Source organism: Rousettus aegyptiacus, unplaced genomic scaffold (assembly GCF_014176215.1).
Source record: "Rousettus aegyptiacus isolate mRouAeg1 unplaced genomic scaffold, mRouAeg1.p scaffold_m13_p_2, whole genome shotgun sequence".
In the NCBI taxonomy this organism is placed as follows: Eukaryota; Metazoa; Chordata; class Mammalia; order Chiroptera; family Pteropodidae; genus Rousettus; species Rousettus aegyptiacus.
The window spans coordinates 174,163,040-174,181,328 of record NW_023416295.1 but is presented as its reverse complement, the minus strand read 5'-3'; the positions used below and the strand labels follow the sequence as shown (position 1 = coordinate 174,181,328).

Below are 18,289 nucleotides of genomic sequence, written 5' to 3'. Positions count from 1 at the left end.
ACACACGCATGCACACGCGTGGACATACACACGCGCAGACACACGCACACATGCAAGCGTTAGCTCAGGTGCGGGCCCTGGAACCCCACCTCAGCCTCTTTCTATTGGCAAGCTCTCTCGGGGACTGTCCTCGGCTGGCTCCCCTGTGAGGTAGGACTCTCCTGGGGGTGCCATGTGGGATGACACAGAGGCAGATAGCCTGGCAGCGGGAACAGTCCCCAGGTGGCCGCCCAGGCCACCGCTCTCTGCAGCTCCCCTGCCCCCACCCCACCCGCTGCGGCGGGACAAGCTGAGTTCCTTCGCACAGGCAGGCCGCCAGCGCCGGGAAACGCTCCTTTGCCTATACAAGGCCTGCCCGAGTCACCCTCCTTGCATTGGGGTTTAGGGTTGATAGTGATGGGGAGCAAGGAAGGCCAGCAGCCTTGGGGAGCCAGGGTTTCTGGCCTCCGAGTCCCGGAGCTGAGCAGCTAAGAAGTCCGCTGGTCCACACCACGCACAGGCGCAGGCGCAGACTCCTTCGGGAGCGAGCCCCTGCTGAGCTAAGCCAGGAGCCAAGGTTCCTGTGTGCAGGACCCAGTGCAGTCCATACCGGAGGAGGGAGGAAGGCTGGGAGCCCTGTGGGGGCACGTAGATGCTGGCCCCGGGCCACCTGCTCGTGACCCTGTTCCGACCTGCTGTGTGACCTTGGGTGAGTGGCTGAGCATCTCTGTGCCTCGAGTCCTCGTGTCAAGAGCCTAGCACAGAGGGCGGGTGGAAATGGAGGGTCGGATGCTGGGAACAAGCCTCGTGCTTCACCGACTGTTGAGGAGGGAGGACGGTGGGAGTGGGGGGAGGACTGTGAAGGTCCCACCTCCACCGACTCCAGCCCCCCCCCCCCCCGCCCAACCCCCCACCCACGCTCTCCCTTAGCTCCTTCGCTCCTTCAGGTGCCCTGCCCCGCCCTGCCCGGCGACCTCTGCTTTGCACACAGCACACTTTCCAGTCTCCCCTCCCACCCAGGCCCCACCCCCTCCGGTGCACACACTGGCTGGCCAGGCAGAGGACAGGGCGCACGGACCAGAGAGAGGCCTGCCGCAAGGCCGCGGCTGGCTGCCGTGGGAGCTGGGCCAGCGCCTCCCGCCCCCCGCCCCCGTCAGGTGCAGGCCCAAGGATGCGAGAAGTGCCTGGCACGCAGTAGGTGCTCAGATGGCTCCCCCCTCCGCACTTCACTTTCCTCGTTCCCGCCCCCTCCTCACTGAGAGGACCACGACCCCAGCTTATGGCGGTCCTCGTGGGCGGGGGGGGGGGGGGGGGCGGGCCCTGCAGGGGCCGTCAGAGCCCCCATGTGCCAGGAGCGCGGCCCTGGGCCCTCGGCTCCTTCCTCTCCCTCCCCACCTCGCCCTCCCCGCTCCTCCCCAGCTCTGTCCCGCATCCTGGCCGTGCACGTGCTAGGCCTGCCGGGGAGCTGCCGGGTGCTGTCTCCCCAGGCCAGCCCTCGCCGGTCTGGATAAGGCCTGCTTACCTGTCGACTTCGGCTTCCTCGGAGCCCCGGGACCCAGGTGGGGTGAGGGCCCTGGGCAGGCAGGGGTGCCCGCGTCACAGCCTGAGGGCGTTCGGTTGGCTTCACGGGCCGCAATGGGTCCGCTCAGCCCACCGCAGTGCCTGCCGCCCCCAGGGCAGAGAGAGCCTCGCTCGCTTTGCGCTCGGTGCGGATGAATGAGCGAACCTGCGCATGCCTCCATCGCCTCCTCGGACCCTCTCGACGCCCCCCGAGGTGGGCTGTTGTCCCCGTTTACAGATGGGGAACTGGCCCCATTCTCCCCCACGAGGGCGGGTCCCTGGGCCAGGGCCCCTCTCGCCCGCCCGCCCGGCATGGCGGAAAGAATCTCGGCGGAGAGCCCGGGTCCCCGCGGCTCCCTCTGACGGGCGTCCGCGGGCCTGTCTTTCCTCTCCCCGCTGACAGTTTAAGTGATTCACTCTTCGCGTGGCCGGGTGAAGGGTGCCTCTGGGATTTCCAGGGTTGTTTTATCTCCATGGTGCGGCACAATAATGGGGAAGCACAGAGAGAGGCAGGGGGCCGCCAGCTCCCGAGGGCCTGGAGGAAGCTCGGGGTGCGAGTGCCGCTCGCCCTGTGGCCTGGTGGGGCCCCGAGGACACAGCGGAGCGTCCATGTGGGGCCGCAGCAGGCAGGGGGCCGTGGAAATGAGCCAGAGTTGAGGCTGGAGCCCAGAGCCCAGTGGGTGGGCGGGCGGTGCTGAGGGCAGGAGGCCCCCCTGGGGGATGACGGTGGTGGTAGCCCGCACGCCGCTCCAAGCATGACACCCGAGCCGACACCCCACACCGCAGTCTGCAGAGTGCACTTCTCCCTCCCCAAACGACCCCGCCTGGCGCGGGGACAGTGGGGGTCCGGGGTGCAGGCGCAGGGCTCTGAGCCATTCCCCCAGAAGTTTCCTGGCTGGAGCCCGAGGTCACCCCAGTGGTGGCCGTAAAGCTGAGACCCTGTTCCCGCGTGGGTTTTGCCACGGACTCTCTGCCTGGATCCGAAAGTTCAGGCTTTGCAACAAAGCAGACGTGACATGCAGACCGGTGAGTGCCGGTGGACATTTACTCAGCACCTACTGTGTGCCAAGCACGGTGCGGGGTTACAGAGACACGGAGCCTCCCCCGGGAGGGGCTTGCACCAGGCGGGGAAGCCATCGCCCCCCAGGTGGGCAGGAGGAAGTTCGCGCTGACTAAAGGCCCATGCGCAGCAGGAGAGGATGCGGTCTGCGGGCGTGTGGCGCTCGGGTCCGTGTGCAGCGTGGCGCTCGGGTCCGTGTGCGGCGTGGGGTTAGGGTTCCCAGGCGGCGCGGCGTTCAAACACACTTCTGCTGGCTGAGGCCCCACCGCGGCCTCTCAGCCACCTGAACCACTGGCTTGGCAGCAACAGTGGGCCAGTCCAGGGCAGAGCCATTTATGGGGCCCTTGCTGGATGTGGCGCTTCTGGTCCTTTCCATCTTCCTTCGGCACTCCAGCAAGGTGAGGGTCCGGTGCCCATTTTACAGATTGGGAAACTGAGGCCTATGAAGTACCTTGGCCAGAATACCCAGCTAGTAAGGGGCGGGGCTCGCATCCGGGCCGGGAGAGGTTGACTCCGAAGCCTGGGCCGTCACCTGGCACCGGCTGCGGGCCCCCGTCTGGAGTCAGACAGACCCGACCTCGGATCCCGGCCCTGCGGCCTCTTAGTTCCGGGCAAATCACTTACCCTGAGTCATGCTTTCTTCTCTGAAGACTGGAGCTCCATTTATTCTCCAGTCCAGCACGAGTTTGCGAAGCGCCTACCGTGTGGGTGAGGGGCTGGCGCAGGGCTGGGCTCCAGCTGGGGGCTCCGCTCACGGTGATGGCCGCCGCTGGCCGTGCGGCCCAGAGCCCGGGCACGCGGGGTAGGGGCGGTGTAGCTCTCCGGCCTGGGTCCGTCCTGCGTGCGTGTGCTCCGGCCACCTCCCCGCCACCCGCCACTCCCTCCTGCAGGCACGTGGGGTCGGGACGACCCTCTGGCCTTGCTTCAGGCAGGTGTCGTGCCTCCCGAAGTGCAGCTCCCCGGCTTCACGTTGCAGAGCGAGGTTTCATTACCGCTAAGTGGATGTTATCCAGGAAACAGTTCACACGCTCGGGATTCACCGCCACCGCCCGGGAAAGGCCCTGGGAACCGGGAGCTTGCCGGATGTTAAACAGCACACTACTCGTAGCGTGTGTGCTCGCACGCGTGTGCATGTGCATGTGCACACGTGTGCTGCCTGGGGTGGGAACACGCTCACCAGTCTGTGTAGACAGGGCACAGGAGCAGAGCATGGGGTCTGAATCCTGGCTCCGGCCCTCGCCCTGCACCTGCAGCCTGGGTTGCTGATCGCGCAGCCCGGGGTGCGGGCGGAAGCGAGCGAGGGCCACTCGGCACGCTCCGCAGCCCAGGGACGACTGGCCGTCAGCTGCCGTCCCCCCCCGTACCTGTCTGCTGGTCTCCTGCTGACCACAGGACTGTCTGTGAGGTCCCAAAGGGCCCGCCCTGTGTCATTATTAATTCGTCGTGCTCATACTAGGACCAATGATAAGAATAAGGAGAGTGTCCAAGTAGGAGAAGGGAAGGGTGTCCCCAGCATGGGGAACAGCATGTGCTAAGGCCCAGAGGAGCAGAGACAGTTGGAGGTGGCAGCAAGGGCCAGGGCCCCATGGGGCCTGAGAGTGAGCGTGGACTCGGACTTGGATCCGCCGAGGCTCCTAGGGAGACAGGCAGGTGGGCAGGTGGGTACCTTGGAGAGCTGGCCTCGGGGGCCGCCTAGGACCTGGGTTGGCGGCAGAGGCTGGGTCAGAGACTGCGAGTGGCAAGGAGCCATCGCCCCAAAGAGGCATTTGCTGAGTGCCCGCTCTGTGCCAGTCCAGTTTCAAGTGCTTCGATCGTCACAGGATTCTATGAATCAGATACAATTTTTATCCCCATCCTAAGGCCAAGGACACTGAGGAGACATGTCACAGGTCACACGGGGTGAGGTTGCGAAAGGTGGAGCTAGGACTTGGCCCCAGGCAGTGCAGCCCCAGCCCGGGGGCTCAGCTTCCGGGCCATGCTGCCCTTGACCTGGTCCAGGCAAGAGGTGATGTGATTGGCCACGCCCAGGGGATGGCTGGTGGCCGAGAAGGGGTGGGCCTGACACCGGGAGAGGTTGTGGAATCTCCAGGCCTCCGGACCTGAGGTGTCCGTGGCACCCCTATCCTGCACAGCCCCGAGACCCTCCCCCCGCCCTGCCCTCCCCTGCCAGCCCGCCTGCCCCGAAAACAGATCTGTTGTTGTTCCCGCTGGGGTTTAATTCATCTTCCCCGGCTCTGTTTCTCTTCGCATGCCCTCCTTCCTCTCTTCTCCAGCCTCGCCAAATTCGGCGTTTAAAAATAATCCTCAAATTTGGGAACAGCAGTCCCCGGCTGACCCGGGGGGTGGACCACAGAGGTTCGCGCCCGACTCGTGATTCTGGATGCGGTCAGAGCGGGGAGAGTCCCACTCGTCCAAAATGTTCTTACAGTTATTTGAGTTTTATTGTTGGCCATGAGCTGCCATTATGGGCAGTTTACCAATTTTCAAAGAAATAGAACCTGGATGGTAAATCTAATCTGTCTGTGGTATATGCGCTTTCTGGGGGGGCCTCGGGAGGCCCGGGAAACTCACACTGCGACAGGAGGGAGAGTGACTTTGGAGGCTGGGCTGACCTCCCGTCTGGGCCGCTGAGCGGCTGTGTGACCTTGGGCAAGTCACTTCACCTCTCTGAGCCTCCGTTTTGTCTTTACGAGATGATCTGCCTCACCAGGCTGCTGGGGTTGCCTGAGATAACACCGCGGACGGCTCCGGAACACGCGACAGACGAAAGCTGGGCCCCGGGCGGCAGCCCCCGAGGCCACAGCACCCACGGCAGGGCCGGGTGGGGTGAGGGTGCTCCCCCTGCCAGCCCCCTTGCCTGCAGCTGCTGGAGCAGCTTCCCGCAGACGTCACCTGTGGGGGTCCCAGGTGGTGGTACCCGACAGTGTGGCACATCCTCCTCACCTGAGCTCCCAGCCCCTGCGTCCAGGTCTCTCCCTCCACAGACCCCTCGGAGAGTCCAATGTGATGCCCTTGGCCTTGTGGATGTCACACTACTGATCCCGCGGTCCCCGAGGCCAGCCCCTCGCAGAAACCCACCCGGGACCACAGCCAGTGGGTACGGCGGCCGTGGAGCCCCTGACCCAGCCGGGGGAGGGGCCCTGGCTTGCAGGCTTTGCTGCCTTGGATGTTGGAAATGGAATTTTATGTAACTTCCCAGACACTCGTGTAGCTTCTCCTGCCACAGAGCTGGCACCGGACCTGCCTTGGGGGCCTGCAAGGGTGTGGGGGGGACAGTACCCCCGACCCAGATGCTCCCCACCCCGCCTTGGCCTAGCAGCCCTCAGGGTGGCCGAGGACGCTGAGCTGACCCCAGGGAGCGCACTGCTGGACGGGGGACAGACGGTGTGTCTGCGTGGGGTACGCCTGCAGCCACACACCCACAGGTGACCGCGAGGCTCACAACAGACCCCGAGGCCACTGCGGCTTCAGGCCCCCCAGACAAGCCTCAGGGCCCGGGGCCGGCGGCGGCTGGCTGGACTTCTCAACCAGTCTGTGGGAACCAGCATCCCAAGCTTCGTGACCATCGCCCCAGAGGGCCAGGCCCTGGCCCAGGACCCTCGAGGCCCAGTCAGGGAGGGCATGGGGACCAAGCACACACAGTAGAGCCAGTGAGCGTCTCTCCCAGGGCACCTGAGGGCAGGGGCTCCCTTCGTCTGTGCCCCTAAAACCCAGCCCAGATCCCGTTCAACAGTGAGGGTCGGTGAGTGGATGTTGAGAGAAGCAGTGAATGAATAAGTGAATGAACATATTAATGAAAGAAGACAGAGAGTATACCGGGCCTTGGCGGAGGGACAAACTTCTTCCAGTTGATGGAACCAAGGAGGGCTTCCTGGAGGAGGTGATGTTAGAGCAGTTCTAAGATGGTGCAGGTTGTGGACTCACAGGGGTGGAGGGAGGGCAGCGCAGGCGTGAGTGACAGCCTCCCCCACCCCGGTATGTACAGGGCTTTGTAGGGAGGGGGAGCAGTGGGAGGGGGGGCCGGGCGCACGGCAGAGGTGGTCTTCCCTCCCTCTGGAATTCATTCAACAAACTCGCCAGCTCTCAGACGTGAGCCTCAGCTCTAAAAGTGGGGCGGCCCCACCCTACAGGGGCCAGAAGGGCCTGGAGTCTGGAGACCCATCTCTGTTCCCCCCACCGCCCCCGTGGGCCTCGGCTTCCCCATCTGTAGAATGGGGCCGCAGGGGCTGGGGGTGGGGGGCCTGTCACTCCCCATGCCCCACAGTGCCTCTTCCAGGGCTGATCCCCAGGTTCCCCTTGGAAATCCTTTCTTAAGCACTTTCAAGTGCTTTAATCTCCTTCATCCTCCCAGGAGGGCCCTGAGGGAGGCTGGGAGGACGCCCAGGCTCAGAGCAATTAAGCAGCTTACAGTCCGAGGGGCAGAGCCTACTGCTCCGGGGTGGGAGCAGAGAGGCCTGCTGGAGAGAGGTCGGCCGTCCCCGAGGCCGCCGCCTGTCCCCAGGAGTCATCGCCGTGTAAGGCATTTCGGCTTTATCCTCGGGTCAAGCCTTCCCCTTTTCTTATTATGACTCACACTTCAGAATAGCACCTGGCACCCTTGGTCCCTGGTGCCACCCGCTGCCCGTGCTGCGGGTGATAAGACCGAGGCCGGAGAGCAGGGCCTGGGCCTGAGACCGAGCTCCCGGGGCTCGGTCTTGAACCCGGCCCTGTCTCCTTGCTTGGAGGAGACCAGCATCGCGCTCTGCTCTGCCCGCCGCTGAGCGGACTCAGCGGGCCTGGCTGGCATCCCTGAGCTCCCCCTGACCAGGCTTCCCGTCCTCGATGGCGAGGATGAGCCTGCTTCTGGGGAGTCCCTGGGCCCCAGCCAGGGCCAGGCCCCAGCGGCACCCCGGGCCAGGCTGGGCTGTCACAGGGGCCCACTCCTGTGGTCTTCGTGTGGCCTCGCCCAGTGTCCCGTATTCTCTGGCAGCAAATGTCTGCCGTGTGTGCCTCTCTCTGACCGTCCTCCCAGAGGGGGTTAGGGCCTCCGCAAGGGGACACAGGGTGGCGTTGGCAGCAGAACCAGGACGGAGGGGGCGGGGAGCCCACAGAAACCCGCTCTGCAGATGGAGGGGCAGCCTGGCCAGCAGGGCCCACGGGGCCTCCACGGAGGCGGGGCGGGCTCTCTTAGGAGGGGGAGCCCGAGCTCCCCCTGGGGCAGCCAGCCCCGCGCGAGGGTGTGTGCTGGGGTCCTGCAGCACTGAGGATGGGGCGCTTACCCAACCGTAATCACAGCCCGGAGGCCGGAGGCCGGAGGCCGAGGTCGAGGTCAAGGTGTCCGCAGGCTGCCTCCGGCTGGGAGCTCTGGGGGAGACTGTCCAGGCCTCCCCCCTTGTTTCTGGGGGTTTGCCTGTGATCTTTGGGGTTCACTGGCCTGTGGACGCATTGCCCCGCTCTGTCCCCACCTTCCTATGGCTCCTCTGCGTGGGCGTCTGTGGCCACGTTCCCTCTCTATGCAGACGCCCGCTGTGTCGGGCGGCGGCCGCCCCGCTCCAGTGTGACCTCATCGCAGCTAACCGCACCTCAACAACCCCGGTTTCAGACAGGGCCCCGCTGAGTCGCCGGGGGTTAGGACTTCAACACGTGCATTTTGGGGAGACGCTGATTCATGCACCGTCATGGGGTGCCCTGAGGGTGGCACGCAGGACCTCGTGGGGCCCACATCCTGCGTCTCTGCCCCTCCCCGCCGGCCTCGCGGGCCGCCCCGTGCTCTGGCTGCAGGACCTGTGCGCTGGCCGCCCCCCCCCCCCCCCCCGGTCCGCCCCCCGCTTCCTCCTGCCCCCACCTCTCCACGTCTGCCCAGCTGCCGCCTGGGAAGCGAGGCCGGCCCCGCCTCCCGGTCCGGAGCGGCTCCCACGCCCCCGCTCTGCGCCCACCCCCCACGCCTCGCTTCAGCTCCCTCGTAGCTTTTTATATTGTGGCAACGAGACACACGTTACGTACGATTTACCATTTTTACTATTTTTGAGTGTGTGCACCGTCCGGTGGCATGCGGTATGTCCACACGGCCATGCGGTCGTCACCCCCAGCCGTCCCTGGAACTCCTCCTCTCCCCAAACCGACACCGCCCCCTTGAAACGCCGACTCCCACCCGCCTCCCGCAGCCCCTGGTGGCCGCCTTCTCCTCTCTGTCTCTGGCGGTGACTGCTCTCGGCCCCTCGCGGGGGGCACCCGAAGGCCAGGGCTTCCTTCCTTTCTAAGGCCGAGTAGCATCCCGCCGTCTGACTGGACCGCGGTTCGGTTTTTCCCCCCTCCGTCGGTGGACACCCGGGTGGCTTCCTCTCTCCGACGTTTGTGATTTACGAGCCTGGGGTGCAGGTGTCTGTTTGGGTCCCCACTTTCCATTCTTTGAGGTGCATCCCCAGGAGCCTCGGCGCATTTTAACATTTCGTCTGTCTGTCTGTCTGCCTGTGCACCGTCAGCACCCCTGCCGGGGCGCCGGCCAGGGAAGGCGGTTTCTGTGGGGTTCTCCTTCGGGTCTGCTTAGCTTGCTGCTGGGTCCCTATCGCCTGGGAGGCGCCCGGCCTGGTGCACACTTAGCAGAAGTCGCCGTTAGTGACAATGCCTGGGGACGCGAGCCCCGGAGGTGCAGGAGCGCCAGCCACGGTCCCAGCCCCGCCCCCGTCCCCGTGGGCTCGCCCTGCCCTCGGCCTCGCCCGCCCCACGGCGGTCCCCACCGCCCGAGACGCCCGTCCCCCCCTGGATTAAATCTCATTTTGCGGGGACAAGGAAAGGAGGCGACGGCTGACTGGTGGGGGAAGGTCATTCACTCCAGAAAGGAAATTGGATGGCGCGTTTCCACCCTCCACGCCGGGCCCCCGCTCCCGGCAAACTCCCGGCCCTGCCCGCGCCGCGGCCCCCCGCCGTGGGCCACGCGGCCGGCCGGAGCCTCCCGGCCGCCCACACCGCCTCTGCTGGATCTCGTTACACAGGCAGCTCTCGACGGACCGATGCAAGCCAAACGATGACCGTTTGTGGCCAGCAGTCCTTGAATGTGCTCACCGTCCTCTCGCTGCTGATCCCGGCAGGTAGGGCCTCCCTGGGGGCCCCGCGGAGGTGGGGGGAGTCGTGGGGGCAGGGGGTCCTTTCTCGCAGTCAGGGACAGCCCAGCCGGGGCTCTGGGCTTGACAGGGGGTTTCCCTAGTCCCGTGCCCCACGGGCGTCCCCTTCGTGAGGGGCTGCTGAGCACTGAGAACCTACTGTGTGCTGCGTCCCCAGCACCTGCCAGCCCTGGGAGAGGCCCCGAGGAATTCTCTCCCCTCACCTGAGAGTCAGTCGCACCCCAATGTACAGATGAGGAAACTGAGGCTTGCGGAGGGCGCTGACTCTCCTGAGACCACACGTCTCAGGAGGGCCTAGGATTCTAACCCCAGCGGCGTGATGCCGGGTCCTCACCTCCCAGCACCCGCCGGCCGCCTAGGCTGTCCCCGTGACCCCGGCTGGGGCTGCAGGCGGCCTCTCAACCTCCTATTTACAAAGACGGGCAGAAACCAAGTCGCCCGGTTGCTCCACACGAGGCCCGGCCCCCGGAGGAGCCCGCCCTAATCCCGACAGCCCCGAGTCCCCAGCAGTCCCGGCATGGCTCAGCCGGCTGGAGCAAGGGGCCCACTCTCTGCCTGTCTCTCCGTCTCTCCCTCCCTCTCTGTCTCTCGACCTTTCCCTCGGGCCCTCGCGCACCTTGCTCATTGCCCGCCTCCAGCACGTCATTCCCCGAGGCCAGTGGGCTGCAAACCCACGGCCATCAGCACCCCCCGCAGGACGCCCTCGCCCCGCCCAGCACGCTGATTCAGGCCCGCCGAGGGGCCTGAGGACCAGCATTCCTGCCCGGCCCTCGGAGGGACCACACTTTGAAACCGCGGCCCTGAGCCTCAGTTTCCTCCTCTGTGGTGGGAGCACACAGACGAAACGAGACGGGGCGGAGGATTTCACAGGGCCGCCCAGGCCGCCCACCAGCCAGCGTGCTCAGCTGGGACCTTCCTTGGGCGGCCCCGGCGGGTGCGGGAGCTGTGTGGGCTGCATTCTAATCGCTTCTCACGGAGACAGTTTTCAACCAGCCGGAGGAGCTTGTGCCTTTGTGGTTGGAGAAATGTACTCAGCCAACGAGGCCCCTTTTCAGTGATACAAATTAGATACAGCGATCCCTTTTATGAAGATACTAATTAAGCTGGAGACAGCGGCTCCAGGTTTTTTTCCATTGTTATCTTCCTTCAGGCTTTCTCCCCTGTTATCAGCATCAGCGGGGCTGCAGCATCCGTGGCTGAGCGGGGGCCTGCCTCCCGGGCTAGGGCAGCTCCCCACTGGGAGGCGGGGGCAGCTAGGGCAGGCCCCTGGGGACCTCTCGATCTAGGGCACTGCTTGAGTAGAAACCAAGGTACGGAGGGGACAGCCTTTCTCCACGGTGGGGACCTGGCGCCCATGCTAGTCACCACCTGGGCCAGCCCCTCCCCACTGTCTACACAGCAACAGCGGTTTTTAAGGCCGGCTTCCACATCCGGGCAGGCCCAGGATGGATTCCCACCCACCACCGCTTACCAGCTCAGGCAGTCACTGTAGATCCCAGACCGGCCTGCTACGGTGGCCAAGTGGCTCAAACGAGATGGCGCCTGTGAGGCACATAGTAGGCGCTCAGTTGATATTTCCTAGTTGAGTGCCTGCTGTGTGCAGAGCCGCCAGAGGCTTTAGACATAGCCCAGCCCCTGAGGAGCCCCCAGTCCGGAGGTCACGGTGTAAGTAGGGCTAATGGAGAGAGTTCTGGAAGGTGATGGGAGCCCAGAGGCGGCTTCCTGGCAGTGAGGCTTGCACTGGACCCCCAGGGAGAGAAGAGGCAAGCAGGACCCTAGGAAAGACTGACCAGGCCCCGCCCCTGGCACTCATAGACTGGCGAGGGTCTTGGGCAGCCGGGCTTGGCGAAGGACCCCACTGAGGCTGGCGACTCTGTCTTCCAGTCTTGTCCGTGCATTTCCGGGTCTGTGAGCCATACACGGACTACAAAGGCCGCTACCACTTTGGCTTCCACTGCCCTCGGCTCTCGGACAACAAAACCTTCATCCTTTGCTGTCACCATAACAACACGGTTTTCAAATACTGCTGCAACGAGACGGAGTTCCAGGCGGTGATGCAGGCGAACCTCACGGCCGGCTCCGAGGGCTACATGCACAAGTAAGTGCCACGCCGCGGCCACGCCCCCGCTGCCGTGGGCCCCAGTCAAGGCAGGGTGCCGGCCACACAGCCCGCCCCCTGGGGCAGCTGTTGAGTGAAGGATGGGCGGGCCTGGAAGGAGTCTGGCGAGTCTTCAGGTAACCAGGTTTTCCGGCACGTTCTGCCCTCCGAGCGTCAGCCTTCTTATCTGAGAAATGGGCACGCGATGCCCTACCTCTCGGGACTGCAGCAAAAGTTAAAGGAGGTCGAGTGTGTGGAACCTGTCAGGTACAAAGCGCTTGGGCCTGGAATCAATGAGACCTGCCTTATTTGTTCAACAAATATTGATTGACACTCTTGACCTAGAGATCAGTCCAATGCATCCCCTTGCCTTAGGGTGATTGAAACACCTGAGACCAGGACCACGATGAAGGAAGAGGGGTTTCCCAGCAGAAAAGCAATATGCTAAAGTGGAAACGGCACAGATTTCTCTCGTTCTGAGGGAAACTGGTAGTTTTTACACGTATTTGAGAGACATTCGTATCTCTTTCATCGCGAGCTAGCTGTTTATGTCCTTTGCCATTTTCCTGTTGAATTTTTGGCCGTTGCATTATTTATTTACGTGAACTTTTTATATGTGAAGGAAATACGCATCACAAATATTTCCTTAGTGTGTCTTCGAATCGTGATTCTTTTCTCATGCTTAATTTTTAATTGTTATCAAATCAAATTGTACTGTTTTTTTTTTTTTTTTTGGTTCGTTTGTTTGTTTGTTTGAATGTCTTCCGGGTTTTGTAGGATACTGAGAAAGGCTTTTCCTACTCTGAGGTCATGAAAAATTCCCTCATGTTTTCTTTTACTTCTTTTCTGTTTTGATTTTTTGCCTTCGAATCTTTGATTGGCCAGACATTTATTTGGACGTAAATTTTGAGGTAGGAATCAAAATTTACATATTTTCCCAAATAGGTAGCTAGTTTTCCCAATACCATCCATTGAATTGTCCCTCTTTTCCCTGATGTGAAATGCAAACTTACTCCATCCTATTATATACTAAATTTAACTATTAAGGTATGAGGTACTGCGTATTAAGTTCCTTAGCCTGTCTATTCATGTGTTAGCATCTTACTATGTTGTTCACCACTACGGCTGTAGCTTTGAATGTGTCTGAAAGTCTCCATCTATTTCCTTGGCTTTTTTGCCACAGAACTCCAGAATTAGCTTGCGTAGCCCTTGCCAAAAAAAAAAAAAAAAAAAAAAACCCAGTTAGTATTTTTTACTTAGATTGTGTTGAATTCATAAATTAATTCGAGGAGCATTGACTTTTCACGTCGCTGAATCTTCCTATCCAGGAATACGATATGTCTTTCCATTTGTTCAAATCTTCTTTCATGGAATTTTGGAGTTTTCTTCATATAGATATTGCATAGACCTTTTACATTTATTCCTACTCGTTTCTTTTTATGCTGCCGTTATAAATAGGGTCTTCCGCCACCTTACTGAAATTTCTTGTCTTTGGAACACGTTTTCAGTTGATGCTCAAAGGTTCAATTACACCGCGTGCAAACAGTGATAACTGTCTCTTTTCGGTTTTGGGGCCTCGCTTCTTTTCCTCGTCCAGTCGTATCGTCGAGTACCTCTGAAACAGTCTTTAAAGTTGTCAGGGATTCTTATCTTCTTCCTAACTTTAATGAGGATGCTTTAAATATTTCCCCCAATAAGCCCGAGGCTGATTCTCGGGGTGAAGATATATTTTTTCGTGGTAAGGAAGAATCTGCATGGAAGGAATGTTTCTTAAGTGACTCATAAAGGGCCTAGTGGCACCATCAGGAGAGGGCGAAGGCCTGAGCCCCGATCTCGCTGTCTGGTGCTGGGAGCTTGAGTTCTTGGCCACCCTGCCATGGCAACTCCGGGAAGTCTTTTTCCTTTGATCAGACAGGAGATTGAATTCTCATCCAATCTCCCCTCAGCCCTTCCTCAAATGCAGTGGTGGCTGTATCCACCTCGGCTCGAGCCTTAGAATAGCTCTGTGTGTGAAGTCACACTCAGCAAGGCCTGTCCGTCCCAAGGCCTGGAATCTGACCCGAGCCTTTTATAAGACCAACGACTGGTTGCCTGAGGCTGGAGGGCAGTGCTGGGTCTGGAGTGAGGACCCCAACGAGTTATTGCTGCCGGCAGAAAGCCAGACAGAAGACAGGGCTTGGCCAGACACCCAGCCTTCTCTGGCGACTGGTGTCTGGGATCCTCGTTTTGAAGCCCATGGATTTCCATAATCGGCACAGTCGCAGGGGCTTTCACACGGAACGCCATCCTGTCAGCGCAGGGGGTCCGGGCTGCAGCTCCTGAAGAACTGGAACGAAAAATCGAGGCCTTTCCTCTCGGAGGAACGGAAACACTGAAGATCAGTTTAACTCGGTTTTGGCTCTTGAAGCGCAGAAGGCGTAGCATAGGGCAGGCTCTGCGCTCAACTGTTCCCTGCTCCGAAGTCACTCGGTGGCCCGTCCTTAGCCCACCTGACACACAAGGACGATGAGGCCTGGAGAGGCTGAGTCACTGCCCCGGTCAAGGCAGCGGTCAGTGCTGGAGCCAAGAGCCAGCCTAGGTCTGGAGGAGGTGGATCCGAGCGGGAGGGGCTGGAAGCGGGCCCCTCCTCCCACCGGCTTCCACTGACACCCGGACCGCAGCCTCCCCTGTGGGGGCCGTCTGCGCATCCCCGGCCTCACCCACTGGACTCTGGGAGCACCCTGTCCCCAGCACCCTGGCTGTGACAACCAACCATCTCCTGACGCTGCCAAGTGTGGGTGCAGGACGGGCCTCGGAGGACAGCCTCTGCCGGGAGGGGTTCGCCCATCTCACTCCCCACTGAGCCCGCCCTCCCCACGGACGCGGGCTGCGAGGCGAGACCCGATCCTCAACCAGGCTGTCCCGTCGCAGTGTTCCGTGTGTCCCGGGGGGAGGCGTGTGCTCTATTCTGCGCATCCGAAAGTTTTTAAGAAGGTGGGAGCCGCAGGGTCCCACAGAACGAGCATTGCCAGGCAGAGGCCCCTGCAGCTCGCGTGTGACGTGCTGCGGGAGCCGTGGGGAGAGGCAGCGGGGGGCTGGGCAGGAACGCCCCGCCCATATCTCAGAATTCCTCTCGGGGGCAGCGAGGGGCCCTGAGGACTTCAGGCTGAGTTTGCACTCATGGAGAATGCATAGGACAAGGACCCAGGACACTGCAGAAGTCATGATAGTGACGGGGGCCTCTGAGTAGGGGGCCTGGGGTCACCCAGGGGACGGTCAGTCCAGAGCTCGGGTCGGCCCTGGAAGCCCCTGTCCAGCTAGCTGGGTGCAGGGACCCTGGGGAGAAGGCCTGAGCCTGAGCGGGACCGGGGCCTTGCGTCCAGGAAGAGGCCGTTGCAGAGATGGGGAGACTGGGCTGACAGCCCAGTACTGCACAGGGAGCCGGGAGCAGGGGCAGGCCCGCGAGGCTAGGACGTCCCGCGTGGCCCTGGGCATACAAGGGCAGCCAGGTCGCCTACCTCTGGGCCTGCCCTGCCCTTTGGGGCCCCAGGCTGGTCATCGCCTGGGTGAGGCACCTGTGTCCTGTCATTAATCCTCACGGCTACTCCGACAGGAAGGAGGGCGGGCAGGCCGGCCTGGGCCCAGACTGGTGGCCTCGCCTGGTCCAGCTATGGTCAGGACCTGTGGGCCGCTGGGGCCCTTGTTCTGGCTGCCGGGCCCTGCCACTCCCCACCCACCCCGGCGCCCCGAGAGAGCCAGGACGTGTCCGATGCTGGGGGCGCGCCAGGTCCCAGCCGAGGGCCCCGATGTTCCAACATCCCGGACAAGTCGGCGCCCGCGGGCAGCCCGCCCCAGGGGGAGCAGGGCAGCCCCAGCCCCGACGACGTGTGCCGCCCATGCGCAGCCAGGACTGCCCGCTCGCCCGCCCGCCGGGAGAGCGCGTCTGAAGACGGATTCATCTGCGTGTCCCCGGAGGGGCGGGACGGCTGGTTGTGGTTCTGACCGCCTGCTGGGAAGGCGGGCAGAGCGAGAGGGGCGGCCCCGCCAAGCCCCGCCGCGGCGAGACGCCACTTCCGGCCCCGTGTGTTGGGCGGTGCCCCGCACGCCCTCCCGTGCCGGGTCCTGGGCGGGAAGCTGGCAACGCCCGCCAGGCCAGACCGCGGCCCTGCACACGCGGCCGGAGCTCCCGCCCTGGGCGCGGGGCGGCCGGGGGCAGCGGTCAGCCCTCCGTGGGGACAGGGAGCGTCCCCTGGCAGAGGTGGCGCGGGGCGGAGCCTTGTGCAGGTCGTGATGTTGGTGCTTCTGCAGTGGGTGCGTGGAGGGGGCGTCCAGGACCACGGAGAAGCCTCGGAGCGGGGCGTGGAAGAGCGGTCACTGTCCGTACAGAAAACCACTTCCCCCGAGAGCTGTCTGCTCGCAGTGTGCAGGGGAGTTCCAGCCACACGGACGGCCAGCGAGTGGCCATCGGCCGGGCCCAAGGACCTGGTGCCCTGGGCTTCCTCCCCATGTGGCGGGTCCCACGGGCCTTACATCGCCACCCCGTACACTTCAGGCTCTGCGTCCAGCCCAGAGCGGCATCGGAAACTTCTGGATGTTTTTGCCAGCTGCCCGGCCCCATCGATGCCCGGTGGTCACAGGACCCGCACACACACCGGCCGCCTTGTGAAGACCGAGGGCGTTCTTGAACCCATGATGTTTCTGACCCGACTGCAGTCCACCACGCCAGGCAAGGGACGCAGATGACGACGTGGGCATTTGGGGCGACATGAGGGGCCTCGCACGTCTCCATCCACGCGGAGGCGTGGTCGTCTCTGGAGAGGGTCCTGCCGGCCCCATCGCCCCGGGCCGAGCCTCAGAGAGGGTGAAAACGTGCCCGCGGTCACGCAGCACGGCGGGAGAGCAGGGGCCGAGACAGGGGTGTCGGTCGCCCGGGCTCGCTCGTGCAGCCGTGGCGAGCGGGCCGAGTCCCCAGGGCTCCAGACACACGGGCTTGGTTTTGATGCACACGCCGCGTCCGTCTCAGGCCGCCCGTGAGTCCGTGCGTGATGCCTTCTGTGACCCAGGCTGATCGAGCAGTCCCTGTGTGCCGTGGGGTGTCCCCACGGCCAGCGTGGGGGTGAAACCGAAGGGTGACCCCGCTCAGAAACAGCTGTGGCACTTCCACTCACGTTTGCTCGGCCACCGCACAGCACTTGGCCGACCCTGTCGCCAGCAGGGCGGGAAGAGGCACCGGATGGATCCCCTGGGCAGGCCCGCACGAAAGGACAGTGGGTCTAGTGGACTCTACTTCACGGGCCCAAAGCCCATGCTCCTCCATGACCCCGGACAACCTCGGCCCTGCTGTGTGACCTGGGGCAGGCCACGTTTCCTCTCTGGGACTAGATCACTGAACACTCCATCTGAGCCTTAACCGCGGGAGCCAGCATTCCTGGGCCAACGGGTTGTCTCGTTTAGCCTCCCCCCACCACACCCAGGGAGCATGGCCGTCCCCATTTTACAGATGATGAAAGAAGAGCGTGGTTTCCCGGGTCACCGCGGGAGCGTTCTGCCGAGCTGCTGTTTGCATGCACGAGCCCCGACTTCTCGGGCCCAGAATTTCGCCACCATGTTAACTTGGTGCACCGATTCTCAGGGCACCTCGTGAGTGGCTCGGTGATGGAATATTTCAGGTGAGGTCAGCTGAGCCCATGTTCTTTTCTGGGCCACCGGCCTCAGGAGCTCACCGACTCCGTCCTCACGGGGCCCGCCTACGGGTGGTGACAGAGCTTCGATGTGGCCGCAGCTGCTCCTCCTGCTGACCTGCCTGTTCCCGTCCCCAGAAGGTGTTCAGCGAGATTCCCCCACTGGAAACGGTTTTGCTTCTTGCTTGAGAAACACCAAAAGAATCTGAATCACTACATATCCCAAGAGATACCGGAAACCTGTGGCTTTGGCTGGCTTTGCATCTTGCCCCATAAAACGGCCTCTGTTTTATCTTCTGCCATTTATAAAACACATGCACACACTCAAAAAAGACCTCTGCATCTGGACGGAATGAATTTACAGATTGCATTTTTTAAATTGAATGTAAGAAGCCAGGATCCTCGCAGCCAGCTGGCCGTGGAGAGGGCAGGTCGCGGAGGCGGGAGAGCGGCCCGGGCACGGCCGTCCAGCTGGCCGCCACCTCCGGGACAGTCTTCTCTGCGGGGACGTGGGAGTGAGTGACGGTGGCCGGCGGGAGGGAGGGCGGCGAGATCACGCCGCGGGTCCCGTCCCCGGCGCCCGTTACAGAGGGCCGGCTGCCGAGCCTGCAGCCCAAGCAGAAACCCAGGGCGTGGGGACAGTGACATGCTGAGGTGCAGGATGCTGGGCAGGGTGAGCGGGCCTGGGCTCAGGTCCCGGCGAAGGGCGAGTCGGGACGAGTGTGCCCGCCACACAGACACAGGAACCCTCCCCGGACGTCTGTCCGAGCTCGACCTTGAGATTTCCCCAAGATTCGGCACACCCTGAGGTCGGCCGGACCTGGGTCCAAAT

General features: G+C 62.7%; 1 protein-coding gene across 4 annotated transcripts in view; it reads left to right on the top strand.

The window, feature by feature from the left end:
• SHISAL1 (shisa like 1) overlaps positions 1-18,289 on the top strand; it is a 59,657-nt gene that overhangs the window by 14,962 nt on the left and 26,406 nt on the right. For 3 of the 4 annotated variants that reach the window (XM_036237636.1, XM_016135739.2, XM_016135738.2), the window contains exons 2-3: positions 9,571-9,666; positions 11,584-11,797. In XM_036237636.1, the coding sequence (XP_036093529.1) occupies positions 9,603-9,666; positions 11,584-11,797 (278 nt within the window). In that variant the 5' untranslated portion in view covers positions 9,571-9,602. Of the gene's footprint in view, positions 1-8,725; positions 8,957-9,570; positions 9,667-11,583; positions 11,798-18,289 lie in introns of those variants that run through there. The other variant, XM_036237637.1, reaches the window with a different exon arrangement.